At 33.9% G+C, this 27875-nt stretch overlaps 1 protein-coding gene across 7 annotated transcripts in view; it reads left to right on the top strand.

Annotated features, from left to right (window-relative positions):
- Positions 1 to 24646, top strand: part of PTBP2 (polypyrimidine tract binding protein 2) — an 84645-nt gene extending 59999 nt beyond the window's left edge. For 3 of the 7 annotated variants that reach the window (XM_044748879.2, XM_014836365.3, XM_044748884.2), the window contains 6 exons: positions 13341 to 13495; positions 14941 to 14974; positions 15392 to 15484; positions 22318 to 22534; positions 22635 to 22712; positions 22901 to 24646. In XM_044748879.2, the coding sequence (XP_044604814.1) occupies positions 13341 to 13495; positions 14941 to 14974; positions 15392 to 15484; positions 22318 to 22534; positions 22635 to 22712; positions 22901 to 23033 (710 nt within the window). In that variant the 3' untranslated portion in view covers positions 23034 to 24646. The remainder of the gene's footprint in view (positions 1 to 13340; positions 13496 to 14940; positions 14975 to 15391; positions 15485 to 22317; positions 22535 to 22634; positions 22713 to 22900) is intronic. The other 4 variants (XM_044748883.2, XM_070486890.1, XM_044748881.2 and 1 more) reach the window with 3 other exon arrangements.
- Positions 24647 to 27875: the final 3229 nt, after the last annotated feature.

Genomic DNA, 27875 nt, shown 5'->3' on the forward strand with positions numbered 1-27875 from the left:
AATGTATAAAAAGAATACTTATTTTAGAACTTTCTAAGTATTTTGAGTTGAATAAAGTATTAGTCAGCCATTCTCAAAGGATCTTAGCAGAAAGGCAGAGCAGACTTTTTATAGGCAATTTCTTGGTGTTAAAATGTTTGATAATTGAGAACAGATATAACAAACATGTATTCATAAAGGTAAATATGTAGTCCTTATAGAACACGTTTTCTCAAACTACTGTACATGGAAATCACCACAGAGGCCCTATCCTGGACTGGGAATCATTAGGAGCGGGTCCCAGACGTTCGTATTTTTTTAAGATCCCCAGATGGTTTTACCATGCAGTGGGAGTTGAGAACTACTGCTATAGAGAAAAGTTTGTAATTTTTTTAAGTTCTAAATTTTAGCTTTTAGCAAAGTTATTGGTGTTCTCGTAAAAACGTTATTTATAGCTATTGAGCAGTATTTTAATACTTTCTGTATTCATGCCATATGAACTTATCTTGGTACAGTTCTTCTGACAGAATACTGTATAGCTGTTAAATTGAGTTTACTTTGTTTTTCTTTTATATGTGTCTGTGGTAGTTAAAATCAACAAGTAAACTTATTTTAAACTTAATTTTAAAACTTATTTTAAAAAGAGTTCTGAAAACTTTTGTTTTTCTTTGTTACTTTTGAATGGATTATTCACATGGTAATTTTTTAAAACTTTTTATCATCAGAGATTTCAGTCATCATATACTAATATAATAAATCCACATATCCACATCTCAATTCAGTAGTTCCCACACTTGTTTTATCTGTTCATTTTTTCTGTTGTATTTTGAAGCAAGTTCTTGACATCATGTCATGTCAACTCAAGCATTACCATAATATCTTTAAAATAATGACATTTTCTTACCAAACCATAATGTGATTATCAACCTATCAAATTTTTCAATGATTTCTTAATGTCGTTGAATACCCAGTCCATCTTCAAATGTCCCCAGTTGTCTCAAGAAATGTTTTTTTAAGGGTTTATTTGTTCAAAATAGGATCCTCTCAAGGGCCACACATGTCATTTGGTTGTTACGCCTCCTAAATCTCTCTTAATCTATAACAGTCCTCCCTCCATCCTCACCTTCAGATAGATTGACTTACTGAAGAAACCAAGTTATTCTTTTAGAAACTTCCACAGTCTGGATTGTCTGGCTGTTTCCTTGTAGTGTCATCTTAACTTGTTCTTCCATCCACTGCGTTTTTTTAATGTAAACTAGAAGTTAGCTCCAAAAGCTTGATGAAGTTTAGGTTTTGTTATTTGTTTGCTTATATTTTTAAAGCAAGAATACTTTATAGGTGTTCCTTGTGCTTCATATTGTATCTTGGTTGGAAGCATAAAACGTCTGATTATCCCACTTTCAGTGATTTTAGTGATGTTTTAAGATTGATTGTCGTTTCAGGTAGTGACATTTTGTTCCTTCCATTATATTTTTCTAGTAATGGTTTTAGTATCCCCTAATGATCGCTGCCTTAATTTATTTCATTTTGGGGTTGCAAGTGTTCCTTTTTTTCCCCCTAATTCACACATTCCTTCTGTATTAATTAGTTGGGAATCTTTATAAAGTAGAATTTTCCTTCTTCAACTAGGGCTGTTTACCTTGTAATAGGTTTCTGCAGGACAGTTAGTTAAATTCTTGCATTTATTTGCTAGTTTTGAGTGGAAGAAGTTGATTCCCAGCTTTGGTTTTTACTAAACCAATTTATGAAAGGATCAAGCCTAAATTCTTCCCAGCTTCTGCTTTAAACTTTAGAAACTGTTGGTTGTTTCCAGGTTCTGATAGCCCCAGAGTGATTTGAGATAGTGACCTTAGCCTAGAGGTGATCAGTTTGATTTATGTGAATTTTGGGGGTTTTTTTGGACTTGCCCAATGGCCCAAAACAGGAACGGGCCTGGATAAAGGACTAAGTAGAGCTAATTAAAATTTAGATATGTTTTTCTCACAAAAGAATTTATCCTCCTAAGATAAAGAACAAGGAAGCATTAATATTTTCTCACTAAGTACCAGTAGACTATAAATCACTTCTTATAGCTAATTGTGAGAAAAAAATAACCTCCAGACATGAGTGTGAGTTATTTACTCAAAGGATTAACATCTCCCAGGTGTTCTTTTTCTTTACCTGTGTGTATGTGCAGTCTGTGCCTGTTTATTCTTTTTGAATATGATTCTATAACATATTCAATAGAAACATCTTTTGTGAAACAGGGCTATCTTATGTATGCAATTACACTAGACTGATGAGTGGGGGAAAAACAAAGGCAGACTAATTGGAAATTAATTAGTATTGTAGTAGTGAGCTAATAGAGTGGTACTCTCTTTTCTTACAGTATATTTAATGATGCCTATATGTTTGCTTTTGTGTGCATATTTCTTTTTAGAAAATAGATACATTTATTCACTGTTGTCTTTTAGATAGTATTTAATAAATTTAGGCTGTTGAAGGTTTCAGTATCCTCCAAAGGTGAATGTTATTTGGAAATTCTTGTATTTTGGGAGTTTTTTTACCCCCTGCTGAAACTATTCAGTTGCTCCAGAGCTCAGGAAGAACAAAATTATCACTTGGTATTTTCATGAGTTTGTAAGGCTACTTTCAGTTAATTATTGCGATGTAGGCCGTTAAACAGACTTTTCTACAAAGAAATGCTGATAAAAAAAGAGTCTTAAGATATGCATATACCAGTTTCTCAGAAGTGGGATCTTTCTGGATGATTGATATTGATAGAAGGGATTAGCTGTTTTTTCTACCACCATTTGCTCTCCCTATAAAAATTTGGCTTAACATCAAAATGCATAGATAGATCTCTCTGGGATAGTTCCTTTCATAGGAATAACTATTTAGAAAGGTATTAATTTAAAAGTAGTTACTTAGATTACACCTCTGTTGCTTACAGTTCTTCATTTCACATATTTTGTGGCAAAAACATTTGAAATACTACAGTTTAGAATGGAATTCTAAGGAACCAGTTCCAGGAACCAAAAGTTTGTCTGATGTATATGGATACTAATATAATAACTGACTGTTTATCGAGTATATATTATGTTCCAGGCGTTGTTCTTAGCCATTTGCTTGTGAGTTAACCTTCACATCATCCTTAAATGAAGTTACCCTTATTGCCCCCGTTTTACAGATTTAAAAACTGGGACACAAAGAGATTAGCAATTAGAGTGGGTGAGATGGGTAGTCTGGCCCCAAAGTCCATGCTCCTAACTAATAAACAACAGAATAAAATGTACTGTAGATTAGCTGGGCCTTTTGGCATGCCTTTTCCCCTGTGGAGTTAACAGGTCAATGTCATACATGTAGTAAATACGTAAGTCCTATTATTTCAATTTCCTCCTTTTTTATATAATAAGATGTTTTCTGCTGCCATGACAGATTATTTTTTGTTGCCAAGTCCACTCACTGTTTAACCTGGTTGTCATATGAGTACAAAACCAAAAGTGGGTATTGTTCATACATCCATTTAAAATTGGATCCAAATTAAGGATGTGTATATAGCATGCAAACCAAAATATAGTAAACTGAGATTATATTTTTATCTTTTCACAAAATATACATTAAAACTTAGATACCATATCTTAATTTTAGTAAAACACTAATGTATAATATTCCATTATAAGACTGATTATGGTAAAGGAAATTATGGCCATAAAAATCAAACCAAATAACTCATATACTGCAGACGCAGTTGAGAACTATCCTCCAAGAAAAGCCTAAATAATTATATACAAATACACAACATCCTAGGAATATTTCCCAGAAATATTAAACTACGTACATTTTTAAACCATATCACTTAATGCCATAACACCAAAACTTCCTTTAAAAAAATCATAACTAAAAAGGCAGTATTTTATCATGTTCAGCATAAATAAATCATAAATTTTTGGTCAGAAGTCACATGAAATTACCTGTACTAATTCATTGTCCCATAACTGGTTTCCTCATTCCATTTCTGTTTCAACGTTTTGGAATTAAGAAGCTATTGTTGAGCATGCCTACTTCTCCATGTGTGCATTTTTAGAAAATGATGTTGAGTTCTTTGAATTATTCAACTGCCTCTATTTTGCTTGGCTGAATTTTAAAAATACTAATTTTTTGTCTTTAAAATGTCTTTTAGAAAAGAAGTTGGAAGGGCTGAGGTAGAGTTGTTCATTTTAAAATTTGTCAGTAGATAAAATTTTAACATCTCAAATTAACTTGAAGCAATAACGTTTAGAAAGTTTATTTAAACTCTTTGTGTCCGTTTTAAATAATGTTTGAATGAATGTGTTTTATGTCTGGAATTATTTTTATCTTCTTAGGAAAGGAAATGTGTCTGGTGGTAGTTGTGTACTTTGGAGGTGTAATGGGCCACAGATATAAACATTAGGAGAAGTATGTTATTACATCAGTTTGTGTTTATTTATCAGCATTTTTAAATGGAATAAGCTTGTTATGATAGGACTAAAATGCTATTCATAGGCCACCTTTTAACTATCCGGGGGCAAAAGTTTTATATAAAATTCTTAGTGGATGACGATGTAGTCTTTACTTAAACTGATCCATTATATTCACCCATTGTATTATTCTCAGCTATAGTTTTAAGAAATGTCTTCCTTTTGTTAATCCCATGTTTACCTTATCCTTTTTCCTGACAGTCTGTCACTTACCTCTCTCGTGTTCATCCTAGTGTTCATATTTTTAAGGCTAAACAGCTTGACTTCAGTGGTAATCAACTCCAGCCTTCAGATACAGAAGGTAGATTTAAATTAAGATTTAAATTAGATCAGGCTGTAGATTTTACTTTGAAAATATTTTGTGTTTTTAAAAGTTGACAGTTATATATATGGTATGGTTAAAACAAAGAAAAGCCTTCTAAAGTATATTATTGCTGCTTCTGCAATTAGAAGAAGAAAAACTGTATATGTTTGACCATAGTATAAAATGTGCCTGTATCCAAAGGACGTAAAAATTACACAGAAGATTTTCACTAGCTCCTCTAAAGATACATCAAGAAAGCAGTAGATTCATATAGGAAATTTTATTTAGATTTTTTTCTTGACCTTTTTTTTCTGAGTTCTTGCTAACTTCATATCTATTCGTTTTTAGTTTTACGTTTTCTTGTTTTCCTGTTGATCTTGATTCTAATTTAAAAGTGGTATCCTCTCTCTCAGAATCTGCCTCTCTATTTGCCCCACTTTCTAATATCCTTCTTAATTGCCATGAGCATTTCACATCCCTAGCAAGATTCTGCTTCACCCCAGTGGCACCCTGGTTTATTCATTCATTGTATTATTCAGCAGTCATTTTAGCACTGTGCTAGGTACTATAGGGACTCAGAAGAATTACAAGATTTCTGTTCTCATAATCTGGTGGAGGCAGCAAACATCTGAGTGGCTTTAATTCGAGGCAAATTGAAATACATAATATAGTTAGTGTAGTATCAGCACAATGAAATGAGTAATTCATCATCCAAAGGAAAAATTGGGAGGGTTTTATGGGACAAAGAGCATTTGATTTGGATAAGAATAAAAAGGATTAAAAAAACCACAGCATGGGGGCCAGCCACTGAGTGCTAAAAGTTCTGTGCCCCTCACTCTGCTTTGGTGGCCTAGGTGCGCAGGTTCAGATCCTGGCACAGACCTACTCCACTCATCAGCCATGCTGTGGAGGCATCCCACATAGAGGGTGGAGGAGGATTGACACAAATGTTAGCTCTGGGCTAATCTGCCTCAAGCCAAAAAAAAAGAAGCGGAACATTGGCAAGGGATGTTAGCTCAGGGTGAATCTTACTCACCAAAAAAAACAAAAAAAACACAGCATGAACAAATGTGATAAAGTATATATCATGTTTAGGGAGTGACAAGCATTCAGTTATGAATGAGGCATAGGGTAATTGGGAGTATATGAAAGGCAATGATGCCGGAAAGAACTAGTTCGGGACAAGATCTTAGAACAGATGCTATCCCAAGGAGTATACTGGGAACAATTAGTCTAAGTAATATATAATTGTGAATATAAATTAGGGACATGAAATAATAATGGAAAGAAACAAATAAGGGAAAAATTAAACATAAAAGTAAGAGAATTTAGCATCTAATTGATATGTTGCTTACTAAGAATTAACCTTGTAGATGAGTCCACTGGACAGTAGGAAATTCGGTCTAGGACTTGGGCAAGAGTTCGTGGGGTTGTGAATTTAGAGGCTAGAGATGTGATATTTAAAACTTTGGTTTTTAAGATTCCTCAGGTATAAAAAAGCAGGGCGGTTAAAGACTTGAAATTGAAACTTTAAGCAGTGCACATGTCTATTGTGGGAAAAATAAAGAAGCAAAAAACTGAGAGGTGAAATACATAGGATTAAAATTAGAAGTGCCTGTTCAGTTCAATAGTTACCATTTGCTTATTCACAAGAGTGGGTATAAATCTACTTTTAATGGATCAATGTACTACTCTGAAGTGTGCTGTAGAAAGGAAGGAGAAATGGGATGGTAATTGAGAAGTAAAGCAAGACCCAAGGGGAAGTGTTTTCAGTACGGAAGTATGCATAATCATTAAGAGTATTGGCTCCAAATCTAGGTGTCCTGAGTTCAAAATCTAGCTCAGCTTCACTGTCTGAGCTTCCAAATTTGTAATGGATGTAATGGCATTAATTCCTGTGTTCTAAGGCTCTTGCGAGGATTACATGTGTTAACGTGTAAAGAAATTTGCTGTGCTTGGCAGATAATGAATGCTCATTTCATATTAGGTAGTATTTGTTTTTAAGACTAGCTTAAGTCCTAGAGTTGATTGTAGTTTGTTGGATCAAGAGTGTAGTGGAAATGTTGGCATCTAGAAAATATAGAGATACTTTTTAGGACCATTGTGAGAACTAGAAGGGATTTTTATTAAGCTCACATAGAAATTTAGGGGCAGAGCTGGAGCCAGAACTGAAATCATTAGCTTTATCGTCCATATTCTTGTTCTCACCATCATGTATCTTTATGAAGAAAGACAGGAAGGGGAACAGAGGAAAAAAAGGAGGACTTTTGAAGTTGGTTGAAAATTGTAAGGGAATTCTGATCTCAATCTTACAAGATACTTGCGGAACATAACAAGATTGAGAGTAGGATACAGGGCTTGTCTAGTGGATTTTTAGGGAATTCTTGAAAAGAGACTAGGAAATTAGCTGATGTTGAACAACAAAATGTGGAATCAGTTTTGGGGTGCGTGTGTGTGTTTTCTCTCTAATACTTTACAAACCCAGATGAAAGTGTAGCCAAAATATAAAATTTAATTTATCCAAGTGTGGCATTGTAGAGCATTAAAAGATTAGTAGGAAGCGAGCCAAAACGCTTAGTCTACATTGTAAACTCAAGCCAAGGGAGAATAGAAAGGGAGGGCCATAAAGGCCAAAAGTGGGTTCAGTGGTTGTGGGAGTAGGAAGATCAAGAAGATGGAAGGATGATGTCAGGAAAGGGGATTGAAATGTTGGAAATGAATGGCAAAAAAAAGAAAAGAAAAATCAAAGAGGTAACAAGAAAAGTTGCTAAAAAGGATTGATGTAGTAAAAATTGTCACAAGTAGTTTTTAAGAAACTATGAGGCTAGAGTGTTGGACAGATCACAGGGTGATGACGGGCTGAGAGAGATGGAAATAAAGGCACATGCCTAAGTCTTTATGTAATGAGAGAGAATGTCCTGGTGACCTGATGGCTATTTTGATGAGAACTGATTACATGACATTGACATCAGAAGCTCTTCTAATTGATGGTGGTGGAACAGCAATCTGAAAGTAACATGGGGTAGGGTAGGGTGATGAATAATGTATCCTTTTCCTTCTCTTTGGGGAAGGGTTTAGGGAGATAAAAATGACTTTTTGAGAGTATTGTAAGAGAAGTTTCATTAGGACAAGAAAAGCTTTTAATTAAAAAGTTTCTCTAAGGAACATGTTGGAAAAAAATGCAATTGTTAATTATAGAAAAGAAAATGGATTCCAGAGGGCAAAATAGGAATTGAAGAGAAGGTTAGTGAAAGAGGAAGAATGAATTATTTCAGGAAAGATTAGCAGTTGTCATTCTTGTCAAAAGTGAAATTTCTTTTTTCAAATCAGGAAGTAAAATTTAGAAACTGCCCTCCCCACCCAGGACCCTATAATTTATGAATTAGAAGGGGCCTCTAAGACTCACCACCAGACCTCTGTTCAGTAGCGTGTGAGACTAATAACTGTCAGATGTCTTGAACAGAGAAAAGAAGTAAGACCAAAGGAAATCATGTGATTGACTTTGGATTGAAGTTTTAGAATGGGAAATGAAGGGATAAAACAAATTCTGCATCCTTAAAAATGATGGATAAAACTGTCATAGTCAAGAGGACCCTAAGGAGACATGACTAAATGTAATATGGGGTCCTGGAACAAAAAAAGGACATCAGATGCAAACTAAAGAAATCTGAAGTATGGACTTTAGTTAATAATAATGTGTCAGTATTGGCTGATGAATTGCAACAAGCTTACCATACTAAGGTGTTAATAATGGGGGGGAGATGGAATGCCTGGGTTATGTAGGAACTCTGTAGAACCTTCTATTTTTCTGTAAATCTAAAACTGTTCTAAAAAAGTAGTTTATTAAAAAGCATAGATAAAATTTGTAAATGATTTAAAGTAAGTTAACAAAAACGGTTTAATTCTTCAGTTGAAATGGGCAAGGTTAGGACTGCCTGTGCGCATCAGCAAAAATATGACTTGAAGAGGTGGTAGATACATAATTTATATCACTTCATCCTGCTGGTCTTTGAATCTTTATCAGATAAAGGCTGTGTATCCATCAGTTTTGGTGGAGGAAGGGTTAGTAATAATAATTTATCAAAACTAACAGAAATTTATAAAATTACTGAATCACTCAAAATGTCTGGGTGGCCCAGCTGATGAAGATCATTTCACGTGGAAAGGATCCCTGTGTTACTACCTTCCTTTTCTTTAGCATATGGTGGTTTATGAAGCTCTTTAATGATGTTTTATCCTTATACTGTCCTGGAAGCAGAACAGGCATTTTTATCCCCCATTGTCAATACTCATAGTGTTTTCTCCAGCATACCTGCTGCCTTAGCTAAAGATTTAAATCGTTAAAATTAAAATAATTTCTACAGCTAGAAATAATCCATCGGAGCAAATGTATATATAACATGTTTCATATAATTTTTACAAAAGGAAGATGATAAACTTACTGTCTTCCATTGTAGCTTGGAGTTAACAGTAATATGAAAATAGAATACAGAATTTTCTTTTTCAGGATTTATCATTGTGATATAAATAATGCACCATGAAATATTTTGTAGCTTTGTATATTTTTATTGTAGCAGACACCATTAAGATTAAAGCTGAAAAACATTTTTACCTGATTTCTGAGAGTATACTGAGGGAAATTGTGGAATATGTTCTTAGAGGCTTTAAAAGTCCAGTAAAAACTCAGACTATTCTAGTGATTGAGAACTACATAAAGATGGCTTAAGTAGCTTTTCTAAGTTATCAGCCCTGAGGGACGAAATACATATTAGTGACATTAAGGACAGTGACTGCCTTCATCTCTTAAAGCACTCTTGCACTGTACTCCGGGCTGCCTAAAATGAAGAAGGATCATTTGACGGAAGACTAGATCACCTGACTTAGTAGTATAGTGGTCTGCTGTTATCACCACTCTGGTGATGATAGATGGAAAAGTTGGGAGACTATGAAATAGCATTTGGACAGTAGTAAGAACAGTGGGGACCTCCCCGCTTACATTTGTGCTAAACTTCCCATTACTTCCATAATAGAAGGAGGTAAATTGCATCTACTTTGAACCCAAAGTTTTCTCATTAGAAGATTAGCAGTCTTATTTCTTCTAAAACGCAATGTTGTTTATTAAAATATGACATTCTCTGGCATTTTTTTTTAAGGTCTCCGGTCTATCACACTGAAAAAGGACTTTAACCTAGACACTTAATTCTCAATTACCATTTTAAATTAATTTTAATTATTCTTTTAATTTTCAGTGATCGTTTTTCCATGATGTCCTGATGCTTTAAATAATATGGTGCCACCAAGTTGTCTCCATTATAAAACCCAGATTTCAAGAGGAAATGTATTTTTAAAACAATTATGTCTTGAATCTCTAAAGTTTCTTTGAACAAATGTTCCATCACCTTTGAATATTTTGGTAAAGTTTTCATTAGATTATTTAATTGTATATTGGCATGGTAGAGATATATTTTAGAAGAAACTTCTGCAGAGATGAAGTGTTAACCTTAGACTGTTGTGTTTAGATTGACATATCGAATTTAGGGAGATTGATATTTTATATTATTGTTTCGTGAATTAGTAACTTTTCTTGAATTGTCAAAAGGGAAAGAGGAGTAGTAGGTGACGTAGAACTGTAAGTTTTGGAAGTGTCAGTAGTGTGTAATATACCTGTCATATATTAGAGCATTTCTTTACCTTTCAAATAAATGCTTCTTTTTAATTTCTTAGTACTTTTTTGAGCATCGTATGTGTACGAAGCATCATACCAAGTATACGTGTAGTGGTTCGCAAAATATTGTCTACAGATCTTTGAGAGCCCCTGAGACCCTCTCTAGAGGTCCACAAAATCAAAACTATTTTCATGATAATACTAAAATGTTGTTTGCCTTTTGACTCTCATTTTCTCAATAGAATACGTTGGAGTTTTCTACATCACTCTGCAAACTAACAGGATGTGTGATCTTGTGTTCCTGTGCTTTAAAGTTCTTGGTTTTAATTTCTGATATTTTAAACGTCAGTTGATAGAACCCAAGTAAACAAAAACTCTTTGCAGTCCTCAGTAAGTCTTAAGAGTGTAAAGGGGTCCTGAGACCAAAAAGTTTGAGAACTACTTCAATGTGGGATACAAAGTTTAAGAGAATTCTAATAGATAAGTAGGAGATAGAGGGTTTTTTAATAAACAGGAGATGGTGGTTGAGTCAAGAGCTATATAGAGAAAATGCTAGGAATTAGGAGACTTTTGAGATTATTTTAATTTTGGTAACTAATTATAGTTAGCTCAGTTAAGTTTTTCTAGTTTAGTGGGCCCTGAGAATCACTTGTTGCCTGTTAGAACTGAAAATGAAACCAGAAATTAAACTGATTTTATTTTTTATTGTGGAAAAGACGTGGTCAAATTTCTTTGATGGCTTTTTTTTTTTAGTCTTTTTTATTCTTAAAAGACAATTTGAGGAATGATACTGAACTTTTTTCTTCTGCATCACATGAATTTGCAGATGGTGTTTATTTGCTTGTTTGTTTTGGGCCATCAACTGGATCCCATTAAGACGAAGGAACTTAACAGAATTTTAAGTTACTTTTTCTACTAAAAGGTAGCCAATTAAAGGCAGAAAGAAACAAGGGAATGATTTGATAATGTAAGGCCTACATCTGGAGTTTCCACCACTGTTAAATAATTGTGGTGTCAACTTTAGTTGAATGCTAGTTGCTTTCAGCCAAAGCTATTTGAAAATACTGAAGAACAATGTTTAAAGAAAGGAGAAGAGGTCGCTTTCTAAGAACAAAATTACTGTGAAAGCATGCCTAGGAGTTAAGACTGTATCTTTATATTTGACATTGGCAGCAAATTAAGATATCCACTGAGTGTTAAATGAAGCAACCTATAAAGCTTAATGAGAGCTATGGTATTTAACATGGAGAAGTTAGTAATGCCCTGGAATAGTCAGTTAAAAAGATCCACACTGGTGGATCCAAACAGACTGAAGACTACTATGCGTTAGTAAATACCAAACATGAAAGGTTTCTATTTTAAAATTAGATCCTTATTCATGGGATTTACTTTAAAAATAAAATGGGTGAGTGGATGAAACAAGATTGGCCATTAGTTAATAGTTGTTAAACCAGTGTGATGGGTACATGGGGGTTCATTATTCAAGTCTCTTTACTTTTATGTATGTTGAAAGTTTTCCAAAACAAAAAGTAAAATCTAAAAAGTGGAAAAATAGGGAAAAAAGGGGGATACCCAAAAATGGTGTCGGCAAAACTGTAAAATAAGCTTGTTTAGAGCAAGATTGTAAAGGAGAAACATATCATTCCACTGAAGAATATTCAGAAAGGATAAAAGGAGATTGGAGGTAAAAATTTTGTAAGTTAAAAACTACAGAGGCTAAGAAAAGTGGCTCTTAAAGAACCATTCAGACTGCTAATGAAAGCCATTTATAGTTCCTATAAAGTAAAAAGATAAAAAACTTGGCTAAAAGAATAAGGTGTCTGAAACCAAAGGTAACAGCACATCTTTTTGACATACACAAGAAGGCTGGAAAGAGAAAAGAAGAAATAAACGTGAACTTATGGGACGACAGTGCTAAGGGTCAGTTCTACCCAGGTATGTCATGAATTAACTTCATTTAGATTGGATATTTGTTTCCTTTATCATGGGAAGGAGAAGAAGTACATGTAATTCATTTCTTTAGTGAACTAATATTGAGAAATAAGCTGGTATGTAAGAATTTAAGGAATGAAAGAATTCTGATTGCTTAATTGAAAAGTGAATAAAAATGTTGAGACAAAAGGGAATTCTTTGTAGAATAAGTGAAGTATCTCAAAGATGATAAAACAACAGCAAGACTGGAAAGTAGAATAGAAATAAGAAGGAAATGTTAAAGTTGGTAGGTTAGGTAAAGGGTAGAAAAATACTGAAAGAGAAAATGTGTGATACGGTGATGTTTTCTCATTCTTCCTGCTGGGAAAGTATCATGTTTGAGAAACTTGCGTTCATTATAACTACTTGAATGTGGAATTCAGGCAAACAAATTCTGGTAAGATTTTCTTTAGGTCATTTGAATGAATTAAATAATGATGTTCATGGTGATTCGTCTCTAGGAACTGAAGGACTTAACTATATTTGCTTCATAAGCTACTATTTATTTGATTTCAAGTGTGAGTTTATGAAGATAGCACTTGTGTAAAACAATGAGTTACTGTTATGTTGAAGATGATATTTTTTAGCTTTGGCTTCTCACTGTAAACCATGTAAGTGAATTTTTCAAGTCTCTGACTTGGAAATATTATATTCTTTGTGTTTTGTTTGCTTTTCCTCAGGAAATGGAATGTTGTGTATTTAATTTTTTAACATAATACAGGTATGTACCTTAGTTCTAATAGTTAATGATTTCATTGAAACCAGTTTATTTTTCTCTAACTGCTACACATCAGCAAGTCATTTTTCTAAATGTTATAAAAATTAACTTTCAGGAACCATTTGGAACGGTCAGCCCAAAGCCATGTGGCTATCGTGCTTAAATTGGTTTTTGTAAACGACTTGTGTGTGTTTCGTAAAATATGCTTTATTTTAAAATTAGGGCTTCCTGTTGCAGCTGTTCCAGGAGCTCTGAGTCCTTTGGCTATTCCAAATGCTGCTGCAGCAGCTGCTGCAGCCGCTGCTGGCCGAGTGGGTATGCCTGGAGTCTCAGCTGGTGGCAATACAGTCCTGTTGGTTAGCAATTTAAATGAAGAGGTTAGTAAAATAATTTTGTAATGTTTATTCTTTAACTCCATTTCATTTGTGGAAGTTTTTCATGTTTATTTCATTTTGCACTTGCCTATCTTTTTATGTACATTCATTAGTCAAAGTATTTTCTGTATGTTTCTACTTCTGAATAAAATCTATGTACTTGTTTAAGTAATATTTTATTTCTTTAGACAGTCATATCTCTTTATATATATATATATTTTTAACCTAATTACCTATTTTTCCTAAGAAAAATATGGTGAAGTACCATAGTTTGGCTTTTTATCGTTTTGTTACTCTCAAAGGCAGATATGATCTAATTTGCAGATTTAACTGTAAAACAATTTTGCTCGTTGCCTTTTCTAATTATTTGCTTGTTCATTTCATGCTTATGTGTCATTGCATTTTTTAAATATTATTTTATGTGAACTACTCTAATACATTTTTCTTTGAAGGTTCTTCCAAAGATCTTGACGAGGCACTCTTCCAGTCTTTCTTAGTAATTTTTTCTTTGCAGTTATTAGTCATTGTCTTCTAAAAATATTTTTCAACTTTATTCCCCCCCTTGTTAAATAAAATTTATTGCTGTTATTTTCTTTAGTTGTACATTTTATGTCTGGTATATTTTATTTTGATTGCTATGAAAGCTGGTATGAAATGTGGGAAGCTAAATGTATTAGTTTACAATGTCTAATTTGAGTATTTGTTTCATTTTTGATTGGCCTCTGTTAATATGAACATTAAGCTTATTTTATCATTTAATACTATTGTCATTCACAGTTCTGCATGCTAAAATGTTTGAATCAGAGTGCCTTTGTTTTTCTTTTAAGAATTTTGCCTGCATTTCATAACCAGCCATGCTTATGCAGTGAAGTTCAAAGTTTTAAAATTCCTATGCATGCTTTCCTTCCCTATGTTGAAATGAAATGCTGTAATTTACTCTTTGATATAGATGTACTTTACCCATATTTGTCTTGGATGACTACATTTTACTCAGTTTTTCTTGTACAGTACATAAACCAACCATTTTCTGACCAAATTCCTGCATTTCCTATGTACTGACCTATATTTTATTTTTTTTTTTGTTCCCCAATTCCTTATTTTTTTCTTCTGCATTGCTGTTTCCCTTCCCCATTTCATCCTTTTCCCTGTGTGTTCACCTTCCCTTTCCTTGTCTTTTCCCAAATGCCCATTCCCTTCCCTGTCTTATCCTTTATTTTCCTTGTCCGTGTCTTCATTCCCTGTCTCCATTCCCTATGTTCATGCTTCTGTGCTTGAACAAATGTTCCTCGGACCAACTTGCCCCAATTAACCGCCTTGAACCATGATCCATGACCACCTCACCATTCTGCGGGAACCACCCTTCGTTATGGATGATCTGTTCATCTCCGCTCTTCCTCGACTCTTCTCTCTTCTTGTCTTACGCTGCTTGCTCTTCTCTCCTTCTAAAGATGGTTACGCCCCAAAGTCTGTTTACCCTCTTCGGTATGTTATTGTTAGCACTATACTTTTATTATTGATTTGATTTTTGTTTCACCTTAATTCTTATTTGTAGCTAGCACTTTGGCTTAAAGTTGAATAGTAAATCTTTTGCTATTTTTCTTTGCTATTTAAAACTCTCCATAGACACAAAATTTGTTTTAATGCATGCTGATTTATTTTGCATGGTCTTTAATTTAATATCATTCACATAGCTTTGAGGGTTTATCAGAAATTATTCTTTTCAAAATTCACTGTTCAAAATCTTGATCTTCTTTATTCATTTGTGAGAATGATGAGTTTGAATGGGTGATCATGTTGATGTCTGAATGTTTCATTAATGTGTCAGAAAAATAATCTTTAGCTGACTTGCACATAAAATTAATTCCATTTTTGGATTACCTCTCTGTGGCTCCAAAAAAGGTGTTTATGGAGATGTGCAGCGTGTGAAGATTTTGTACAATAAGAAAGACAGTGCTCTAATACAGATGGCTGACGGAAACCAATCACAACTTGGTAAGATTAAACTGCGTGATATCTATATGTCTTTAAATCTGATTTCAAATATATAATGTAAATCTGTGAATAGTAAGAAACCATTTGTTTTCTTAATAGCCAGGGCTCAAAATGTCATGTTAATTTTCATGTTGTCTTTTTGGAGGAAGATTAGCCCTGAGCTGACTACTGCCACTCCTCCTCTTTTTGCTGAGGAAGACTGGCCCTGAGCTAACATCCATACCCATCTTCCTCTACTTTATATGTGGGATGCCTACCACAGCATGGCTTGACAAGTGATGCCATGTCCGCACCTGGGATCCGAACCGGCGAACCCTGGGTCACCAAAGCGGAACATGCAAACTTAACATCTGCGCCACTGGGCTGGCCCTTAATTTTCATGTTCTAATGTGAATAGTTGTACATGATGAACATATTTATATTTTTCTGCTATCCTTTTCCTGTTTCTTAGGTGCAGTCTAACGGAAAAAGGTTTCGGCTCCAGAATTGCAGTAACAATTGCACATAAAGAATTATGATGTTTAAATTAAACATCCTTAGTGTTTTTCATTCCTGGTTACTGCCTGTAATATAAGTTAACTGTTTCTGTCGTCCATATAGTCCATGGAATCTTGATTAATGTCATGTTTTTTAATTCTTCTAAATCGTTTGTAAGGTTTAGGCTAAACTGTGTAATGGAAAGAGTCAAATGGAAAATGTGTTTTAGAGATACCACGTTCTTACGAAATGAAAAATTTACACCAAGTACACCATTGTTAATCCCATTTGGAATCTTAAAATGTACTTTAGTCACGTTACACTTAAATTATTATTTAGATAAATGATTGATGATTTTAATTAATATTGCATTTGACTTCATACACAAAGTCAAATCACATAAATCTAGAATACAACTGCAAACTCACAATGTGATTGACTATCAGTGGGTTCTCAGCTTACAGTTCTCTTCATGGAGATTCAGAGATTATGGTGCCTCAGACTAGTGTTCACAGTGTTAATTTTGAAAGTTGCTATTTTTGATGTAAGGACTATTGTATTTTTGCTATTACATCCAATGAGACTCATAAATTAACAACATGAAATACTGGACCTTTTGGCCGTTGGAGTCAGAAGTAAGTTTTAAATTTCAGTGTAACCAGCTATTGTGGTAGCTTAGACAGTGTATAAAGCTTTATACATCTGGCTGTCTATTTTTTAAAATACAGATATCTGTCTTTAGAAATGTAAAGTGCTATATGAAAGATATGTATGAAAGATATGTAAAGCGCTGACCATATCATAGATGCTTAGTAAATCTTTCTCTGCTTGTGTACACTTCTGTACTCTGCTGGGGGTAGTGATTGCCATTTTTTATATACATTGTAAGTAGCATTTTACAGTGCTTCATAGTTAACAAAGCATTTTCAAATATTTTTTTTTCCTCATCACCTTATGATCTGTGGGTAACATTTCCCTCATATAAATAAGGGATCATTATGGTTGAGAAGTACCTGAGGTTAGAATTTAAACAAATTCTTCTGGGTATTTTTTGGTTTTGGTTTATGTAAGGACTATTTTAAATAAGTGATATTTTAATTTTTATATACTTATGTTAGTCTGCTTGGGCTGCTGTAACAAAATAACCACAGACTGAGTGGCTTAAACAACAGAAATTTATTTTCTCACAGTTCTGAAGGCTAGTAGTCCCAGACAAGGTGCCAGTAGATTTGTTTCAGGTGAGAACTTTCTTCCTGGTTTGCAGGCAGCTTCCTTCTTTTAGTGTCTGCAAATGGCCTTTCCTCTGAGCTCTCTGGTATCTTTTCTCTTTTTATAAGGACACCAGTCTTACTGGATTAGAGCTCACCCTTATGACCTCATTTAACCTTAATTACTTCCTTGAAGGCCCTGTCTCCAAATAGTCATGTTGAAGGGTTAGAGATTTATCATCTGAATTTTGAGAGAATACAGTTCAGTGTGTAACAGTACGTACATTTGTAAATCTTATACCCCTAATTTTTAGTAAGATCTTTTCACTAAATCTTTGACTTACTAATGGCATGATTTATAGTTTTTGGACTATATCTAGTGGCAGATAATGTATTATTTCTCCTTGTTGCTAGGGTAGATTTTGCTTTTCTTGAAGTATGTGACCATAAAAATATGTGCTTACACCATCTATGCCTTTCTCACACACACATGCGCACTCAAATCTTACACAAAACTAGGATGTACTATTAGAAAGAATGACTTAAAAAATTTTAGTATGCTTTGTTTCTGGGCTCTGTTCTCTGATTTTCATGGAACTCTATTTGGAATTACTCATTGTTTTGTAATATAAGCAGATGTTTTTATGCTTAGGAAGTAGTATGGGAGAAATAAACAGCAAGGAAAACTAAGAGACAATAGTGTTTAAATGTGAATGGGATTGTTGCAGTCCTCTAAGAGAAGCCATGTTAAATGATTTCAGAGTTTCAAAGTTTGTAAATGTTAAGATGTTTCTTTAGTAAACTTTTTACCATAGCTTATTTAATTGATACAGTATTTTCTTAAATCAGATATTTTAGGAATAATATAATTTGTAAATTATCTTTAAAAATAGTATACTGGTCCTTGAAGACTTAGATTCTAGCAAAATGCCAAAGAGTAGTTCCTTCATGTTAAAAACAATTATCTGGCTTCTCCAATTAATATTTTTAAGCACTGTTTACAAAAATACTCCTGTTTTTATTTAATATATAGTTGCATCTCAGACATAAACTTACTTGGTTCTTCGTAGCAGACCTTTACTTACTAAATTTATCAAAGTGTGCTGTAAAGTGAGTGGAAATCATATAACTCTGCTGTTAGATATTTGAGCAGTTTTTAAGTATATGTATGTATTGGCTTTCACTTCTACTGTTATGAATAATGAAGAACTCTTAAGTTGTACTTTGAGGCTTTGCTGGTCTCACAAAAGAGAATTTCAAGAGGTCTTTCCTCTTAAAGGAAAGGAGGGGAAAATAGCAAATGAAATGATGAAAAATAGGGGAAAATATGAATTAAAATGAAGTCCAGATGCATTAATAATAGCAAATATAAAGGAGTAAGTTCATCAGTTAAAAGATTGTCAGATTTGATTTTTAAAATGCTATCTCTTTGCTATTTACAAGAGACATATAAAGTGCAAGGATGTGGAAAGGTTTATAGTAAAGGGATATAAAAAAGATACATTGGGCAAATAGTAAGCAAAGAAAAACATATGCCCATATTAATTGAAGGTAAAGATTATTGAGCACAGATTTAGTTCAAAAGTAAGTTCGAACAGGTTTTATGTATATATGTGCCTCATGAAATAGCCTCAAAAGATATAAATCCTAAATGGATAGATCTACAGGGAAAATGGAGCAAATCCACCATCATAGTGGGGGATTTCAACCCCTTTCTGAATTATGTCAAGCAGAACAAAAAAAAAATCAAGAAAGATACAACTGACAGAATACGATTACCTTAACACAGTTACATATGTACAGAATTATGCATCTAACAGTTATATATCCAACACATTCTTTTTAAGTACACATGGAACGTTTATAGAACTGATCACATACTAAATTGTAAAGCAGGCTTCAGGAAATTTCAGAGTAAGCGTCATATAGACCAAATTATCTGACTATTGCACAATTAAGTTGAGTTAATAATAAAAAAAACATTTAAAATTTCCGTATATCTGGAAATTTAAAAATAAGTTCTGATGTCTCATGGATCAGAGAACTTATTTTAATGAGAATTGGAAAATATTTAAAACTAAAGGATAATGAAGGTACTATACAAATTTAGATATGTGTGGTACAGTGAAAGGTGTTTTGACAGAAGGTTTTAACTTTTTAAGAGTAACAGTATAAACCGGGGGAAAGGAGATGATAAAGACAAGACTAGAGATCAGTGGTATAGAGGACAGTTGAGAAAAAAATATGAAGCTAAAAGTTGGGTCTTTTGAAAAGACTAATTAATTACCAAGTGGATGTTGAGTTTCGTTTTTAAAAAATGGGAGAGTCGACACAATATTTTGAATTATGAAGGAGATAACTATTGATGTAGCTCCAGTTCCACACTATATAAACTCTTCCTGTATCTTTAAAGTTTTTACATTTAACTTTTCATTATTCATTAGTATTTTCTTCAGAGATGGATTAAGGGAAAGGTAAATTATATTTAACCAAAAATGCCGTTTGACTTTTTCCTCCTTTATCATTGATTGCTTTTGTCCATTCATGCCGTATTTTTTGGAATAGATTTCAAGATATGAGTCCCTTTTTTTAACTTGATTCATTTTGAATTATTAATTCAAATACTCTCTTGCCTTGTTTTGTTTAATCATTGTATGTACTTAACTTTTTGACAGGCTTTCTTTTTTAACTTAAAAATCCTGGTATTCTAATTGTCCCTCCTCCCCCAACCCTCATCCACTTTAGATCTCTTTTGTCAGAAATCAGCTGACTAGAATCTCTCTCATAATCTGGCTATGTCTTGAGGTAGTTGTTTGATTATTTTGCTTTGTTTTAACCCCATTTCTGTATCATCTATCTCCTCTTTGTACAGTCACTATGCCTAAGACTTACTGTTTTTTTTTTATTCCCGCCCTTCAGTATCTCAAAGCTCAGCTGTTTGCGCAGTCTTTCCCTAATTTTCCAAAGCTACCTAGGACAGCTTTCTTATGACAGCCTTAGTCTGCTTTATACCACTTCATCCCCAAGACGTATGCCTTAAAAAACATTTTGTGGGATGGGGCCGGCCCCGTGGCCGAGTGGTTAAGTTCGCGCGCTCCGCTGCAGGCGGCCCAGTGTTTCGTCAGTTCGAATCCTGGGCACAGACATGGCACTGCTCATCAAGCCACGCTGAGGTGGTATCCCACATGCCACAACTAGAAGGACCCACAACTAAGAATATACAACTATGTACCGGGGGGCTTTGAGGAGAAAAAGGAAAAAAAAAAAAAAGCATTTTGTGGGAGGTAATTGCACTTTATCGTAAGCAAAGTTCTATTCACTTGAAACAGTAGTTAATAGAACTTTGAAAATATTTTATAATTCAGATAAATTTTATTAAACAGTTTCTGTACCATCACTGTGAATAATTGAGCTGTTTTTATAAGTGTAAATTTGTAAGTATATGTGAAATGCAGTGTAAGAAAGTAGTGAGAAAAAATTCAGGCCTGAGAGAATTTTTTTCTGTTAGCCTCAGTTGAACATCTAAGGAAAAAGTATTAAAAATATATAGCACTGCACTAAAACAATTAGAAAGAGGAAGCTTTTTACAAATGAGGAAAGCTGTAAGTGAAAAATTTACGTTTGATTCTTTTCTGGATGGTACCTTATACTTCCACGGCATTTTCCTCTTGAGGCATGTTTTATATTTAACTAGTTTAGTCTATGCAAGTAAGTATGTCAAGATGCATGGTTTTAACAAATTCTGACTATATCCTATGTCAGACTGTGTAGTGTGGTCTACTCATCAAATTAAAAAGATTCTGAGGGTAGGAACTCTTCTCAGTTCCCTGCCCTTTCACATTCCTTTACCTCTCTGCTCTTAATACTCTAATACTGTGATTTGAGCAGTCAAATCAGACCTTCTGTTTAGCTCAAGCATATGACTTATGAAATAGTCTTTTTTAGTTGTTGTGACTAATGAATAAAACATATAACATGTTAACCGTTCTTGAATCTCAGACAAGTCCATTTAGTTTAAAAATAACCCAACCAGTACCTCAAGAAGTAGCCACATAATGTTCTGTTTTTAGGCATTGTGCTGTGTGCTGGGGTAGAGACAGTGGTTCCTGCCCTCATGTAGTTTACAGAGTGCAGGAGGATAATTAAAATAAATTGTGATGAATTTAAAAAGAAGTAAAGGATCCTTCATGGGGAATACCTAATGAGGTTCTGAACCTTTCCAGAGAATAAAGGAAGGTCTTCCTGAGGAAGTAACATCAAAAGGATGTGTAGACCAGGAGGGACAGTGAAGGAGATAAATTGTTACAAATAGACCAGCATGCACAGGGGACTAAAGGGAAGAAAAACTGGCACTTAAAGCAACCATGTTTTGTATAGCTGGAGTGTTTAAGTGCAAGGAATATAGTACTGAGATACCATAAGTTCCATGAGGGCTAGGATGGTTCTTGTCTTACCTCTTGATTCTCAGCACTAAAAAGTGGTTGGTATTGTACATCATCAGTAAATATCTGTTCAAAGAGGCTGGAGAGATAATTTAGGGTCAGACTGGGAAAGGTACAAGCCATGTTAAAGAATGAATTTGGACTTTGTCTCTAAGGGTTTTAAGCAGGTAATGACATGATCAGATTTGCAATTTACAGAGGTCATCCAGCTGCTGTGTTTAGAATGGATTGGAAGAAAGTAGAGAATAATCCAACAGGAGTAGAAATTAGGAGACTAAGTGAGTTATCCAGATCAAAAATAATGGCAGTGAAAAGTGGAGAGGGAGACAGTATGAATTTGAGAGATACTTATAGGAGGAATAGAGTCATAGGACTTGGCAATTGGGATATGAGGCAGAAAGAAGAAGAAGTTACAGATGAGTACTAAGTTTCTTTCTTGGGCATCTAAGTATATGATTTATCAACAGGATTGTCAAAAAAGAGAGATATTTATAATCTGGATTTTCATTCTATGGGAGAAGCTGGCTTTTTTGCCAAAGTGCCTTGTCTAGTGCAAATTAAGTCTTGTCACCAAAGGCTATTGTGAACTCATGATTTATTTTAAAATCATAAGAGAATTCAGATTTTGAACTATTCTAAAATATGAATTACTTTTGCTTTGAACTTTGTTAATGTTGTTTTTAATAGGCATTCTTTCTTTTTATAGCCATGAACCATCTTAATGGACAGAAGATGTATGGAAAAATTATACGTGTTACTTTATCTAAACATCAGACTGTACAGCTACCTCGAGAGGGACTTGATGATCAAGGGCTAACAAAAGATTTCGGTAATTCCCCATTGCATCGTTTTAAGAAACCTGGATCCAAAAATTTTCAGAACATTTTTCCTCCTTCTGCAACCCTTCACCTATCCAATATCCCGTAAGTATTAAAGCTAGAGGTTATTGAGGATATGTGTTTTAAGGATAAAATGTAAAGTTTATTATTAATATTTACCTTTTTTTCCATCCAATTTTTCTAGTCCTTCAGTAGCAGAAGAGGATCTACGAACACTGTTTGCTAACACTGGGGGCACTGTGAAAGCATTTAAGTTTTTTCAGTAAGCAAGCTTTTCTTGTTTTTAAATTAGTAACTTGATAGAAGTAAAAATTTTCTTCAAGTAAATTTTTTTTTTATTTTATTTTTTTATTTTTATTGAAGTTTTTGATTCTGCAATGGGGAAAAAATTCAAGTATTTAAGCCCTTTCTAACATTTATGAAGTATCTAATTTCATAATTTTGTTTCAGAAGAGATCACAAAATGGCTCTTCTTCAGATGGCAACTGTGGAAGAAGCTATCCAGGCCTTGATTGATCTTCATAATTATAATCTTGGTGAAAACCATCATCTGAGAGTGTCTTTCTCCAAGTCAACAATTTAAAAAGGGGGAGATGAAGATTGGGGGTGAATCACATTGTTTGGTGTCATCACCTATTGACTGTTCAGAAAAGTGGGGACCAGAGTTTGATTATTTTGTTGTTTCCTTTTTTTTTTCATGCTGTTATCATTCCTTGGTTATAAAATGAAATGGCATATGTAAAGGCAGAGTTATTAACTGCTATATTTCATCTGTTCTATAGGGAAGCCATTTTTATTGTCTGTTTAAAATTTAAGTTTAATTTTACTTTCCTTTTTCAACTTAGTTGACATAACGTGCCTTAAAAAGGAAAACTAGTGTTGCTATTGTGCATTTACTAGAAAAAAGGAATTGGTTTTCTAGGGCACATTGTTATATGGGAATTATAATATGTTTAGGCAGGGGTGTGTAAAAAGGTTAAGTTTTTGTTTCTCCTGCTTGGAACTTATTTTGAATTATTGGCTTGTCACATTTCTTTCTATTTAGTCAAAGATACATGATATTGAAAGAATAAAGCAGCATTTTTTAGTTTTACTACCTTAGGCTTTATTGCTTTAAAAAAACATTGGCCTTTTGTATCTCACAATCTGGTCTAGATTCAGTTATGAATGTAGGCATTAGTTAAAATTAACAAGATGCAGAGTATTAATTTCTTAAGACAACAAAGTGATTTCTGTAAGTTTGAGCCCTATGTGGAAAGCATTGTGGAATCTTAACCTTTTTGTACACACTCTTGTGGGACGTATCATATAAATGTCAGCACTAAGTAATGTCTTGTTTGTGGCTGAATATTTTTCGTAGATGTTTTTGAAGTTGACATGACTTACGTGCATTTAAATATATATTGCCATCCTTAGTTTGTAATTAAGATTTGGAATATGGTTGTGGATTTCTGAGCATGTGCAGACTGGTCTAGCTAGTTCAGGAACTGGTGCATGTATTTTTCAAAGATAAAGAAAGTGTACTGCGAAAATTTGCAGGAAGATTAATTTTGTGGCAGTTTTCTAAAACTGACAACCAGGTGGGACCAAAGTTTATGTGCCTTTAGTCTTAATTTACCTTGCATTGTAATATTCAGTTTTAATAAATCTTCAAAATATTTTGTATTTAGGAATAGATCTGACTTTAATAAAAACATGGCTCAGAATCTACAGGTCAAATTAATTTGAACAGTTCTTGTCAATCTGAATTGTTGATTCTGTTTAAATGACCAATACTTTTTGAAATTGATGTACTTAGTTTCAAGATTCATAGATTCTGTTATCTATGTAGACAGAATGGTCATGTATATTTTCTATTAGTTGAGTTTTTACATCTTTAGAAATGTAAAATTCAGTATAGTTTGAAAGCGGCACAATTAAAAATTAATTTTCTAACAAAGTTGGGAGGTTTGATGGTTGTTTAATTTCCTTTTGTGTGTACTCTGCTTACCTCTGTAGCATGCTCAATAAACACTTCTGTAGCTCTGTATTCACCTTTTCTGTCTTTCTCTGCTGCCTTTTCTCTCTCTTCTTCTTTGTTTTCACTCCACTGTGCTTCTGAATTCATGTTTATTCTCTGCCAGGGTGGGAAAGGAGTAATAATATTACAGTTCTATGGCTTTTTACCATAAATAAATCTAGATGCTGTGAAATATACCAGCTGGTTTTTTTTTTTAATTTAAAAGATGGTAACTGCTTTTCAGGAGGACACATATTAAACATTTCCCACCCTGTTATAATCTACTGCTTTAAAGACATAACTTTTATTGTAGCTTGTTAATTCCTTCTATCTCTTTTGTTGTTGTTGTTGTTTTTTTTCCAGTAGATTTATGCACTAATAGATCTTTTGGATTTGCCATGCTCTCTTGCTGCAGTTTCATCTTTCATCTTTTGTGTCTGCTAAAGATTTCCTACTAATCTTAGACTACCTTGAGAATTTTAACAAAGGGGATTTGATGTTATTGGGAAGAAACAGTAACACATCATCTGTTTTTGCCTTGGGTGGGAAGGAACGTGTACGTTCAGTTATTTAAAAACTTAAGGGTAATTTGTAATGTTACTGCTTTTCACTTTTTAAAGGATTCTGATTAGGGTGCTATTTGTATTACTCAAAATAATTTTGGTCACCTTTTTTAAACAGCTATATTGGTATCAGATAACTACAGTTATACGTGTTCCTTAGGCTCCTTCTGTTAGAAAATAACGGACAGTTATCACACATTAGGAGAATAAAAAAGAAATGAAGGTATATAATATACATTTAAATATGCTATATTAATACAATAATTCAGTCACCTCCAAGGAAAAAGAATATAATAAATAAAAATAATTGTTTACATTTGAGTTGACAACATGGGGGCAATTTGAAAGCTATAGGTGATCTTTCATATTTTTTCTTAAAATAGCGTTGTAGTACAGAGGCAATCCAGCAACAGCAGATGTGCCTAAAGTCTAAAAAACCAATACCATGGTTAATGAATAGTAAATGAAGAAAATTTCTTTGTTTACTTTTCCTCAGTGTTGGGTGGTGGTTGAAATACCTGAAAGTTGGTACCATCTCCTTTGCAAGTAGTTCCTTGTGGCTGGTATTGACCTGGAAGAAGAAACAAAAGTCCTAAGGTACGCGTAGGAACCTGGTTGCTCCAATTGCCAAGCTGGGGAGAGTTCCCAATATCTCCTGCAGGGGATGACCAGAAACCAAAGTTCTTCCTGCCTAGGGAGTGGCAGATTCTACCATCTCTTACAGTACACCCCATTGCAGCTGTCCTTCCAAAGCATCATGTCAGTGAAGTGGGAATTTTGACACTAGAGTATTTTAAATTTGGTACAGTAAATTAACACAGTCCTTGGCATATAATAAACTGCTTAAGGGTTAGGTGAAAATAGCAATTTTGTCATCATCATTAGTACCACTGTATGCCTCAGAGTCTTACCTCGTACAGTGAACTTAGGGGCCTTAACTTGAATATTTCACTTAGGAGAGAACTTGATTTTTTTTTCCTATAACAGAGAAAAACTGATTTTTTGACATTAAAGATGATTTTGGAAATGGGTTTCAAAGCACTTACTTCAGGAATGAATTTATACAGTTTAATGTTGGAACTCTGGCATTTGAAAGCAGCTATGAAAACCCTGGCTTAACAAGGAAGGGTAACAAATCATTCTATTAGTTCTATTAGGAATATATTAACTAACACTTTTGAGGCTTTTTAACTTCAAGATTTAAGGTTACTATAATCAAATTATGGTAATTAATTTGTTCATGCAGGTTTTGTGGGGGGTTTTTTTGAGGAAGATTAGCCCTGAGCTAACTACTGGCAATCCTCCTCTTTTTGCTGAGGAAGACTGGCCCTGAGCTCACATCCGTGCCCATCTTCCTCTACTTTATACGTGGGACGCCTACCACAGCATGGCTTTTGCCAAGTGGTGCCATGTCTACACCCGGGATCCGAACCAGCGAACCCTGGGCCACTTCCGTGCGAACTTAACCACTGCACCACCCGGCTGGTCACTGTTCGTGCAGTTCTTTTTGGACACCATATAGTTTGCAGGAAAAGGACAAGTCACTTTCTTAGCCTCACTTTCCCTTATCTATAAAATGGAGGCAATACTGCTCTGCCCACTTCACAGGATTGTTTTGAAGCTCACATACTGTTAAGTGCGGAAATGCTACGCCATTGGTAAACTGCTACGTAGAAGAAAAAGTTACAATGCCAGTGTCCCACGAGTGCCGCGTTTGCTTATAGTAAACTTTTATCCACAGTAAATACTATCCTCTCTTCTTGCTACAAAGACATACTCTTTAATGGCTGTTTTAAAGTTAGTCTGGTAAAGCTAACATAGGTACATCATATTTATAGACTCCACTTAAAAATGAGATTTTGTATGTATATATCTTTAAAGGTTGCTGTGAAACTTGGAAGGAATTCTAATAAAGACTTTCAAGCCTATGAAAGGAAGAAAAGACATTCTTATGATTAGCTCAGGACTTCAAACAAGATTTCCTCGCTGCCGTAATATCTTAAACTGGAGCATAAATCTGAAAACATGTTTTTTCAGTCAGGAGAAGTGGGTACAGGATTGTTTAGTGAAATTGAACATACATAGGTTTCTATTTTAGCTAAATATTTGTTTCTAGAAAATCTGGTGGTAAGAATTCAGTAGAAAATTTTAAGCCACACTATTAGAATGTTCACCAATATCAAAAATCTTAATTTTATGGTTACTCTTTATTCTCCTGAATATGTTTATTTCTTTTAACTTACCTGTTTCAGATTTTGCAAATAAAAGTATAAATGTTGGAGTATCAGATTACCCCACATTAAATACAAAATGAAGTGTTCAAGTATGCAGAAAAATACAAAGAGAACATAATGAATATTTAACGCACTTACCATTTAACTCTTTCACCACCACTTTCCATGCTTTGTGTAATTTTTATGGATGATTTAAAAAAATAAGACATTACAGATTGAACTGACATCCATTATATACCTCTTCTGATCTTAATCCCTACCTCATCCTTTCTCCAAAGGTAATTGTTACCTTGAATTTAGTGGTTTTTAATCCAGTGGTGGTTTTTCAAAGGGAATTCATTCTGTATTCTATAGCCTGAATTTTTGTACCTAGTTACAAAAAATACTGCAAATACTCTAATAATCATGATGATTAAATGGTACAATATTTTGTCCAACGCACTCTATAATTTTTTAAAGTTAGGATATTTGGAGATTGATATTCCCCTTACCAAATCTCATGGCATTTAACCAATTTTAAGGAGGTTTTTAAATCAGTTGCTTTTCAATAAATATTGAATAAGTTGTTTGAGTCTCACATTTCTCCTAAGGTAAAATGTAAAAAGAAACAAGGAGCTATTAGTATTTTA

This window comes from Equus asinus, chromosome 16, assembly GCF_041296235.1.
Source record: "Equus asinus isolate D_3611 breed Donkey chromosome 16, EquAss-T2T_v2, whole genome shotgun sequence".
Lineage (NCBI taxonomy): Eukaryota > Metazoa > Chordata > Mammalia > Perissodactyla > Equidae > Equus > Equus asinus.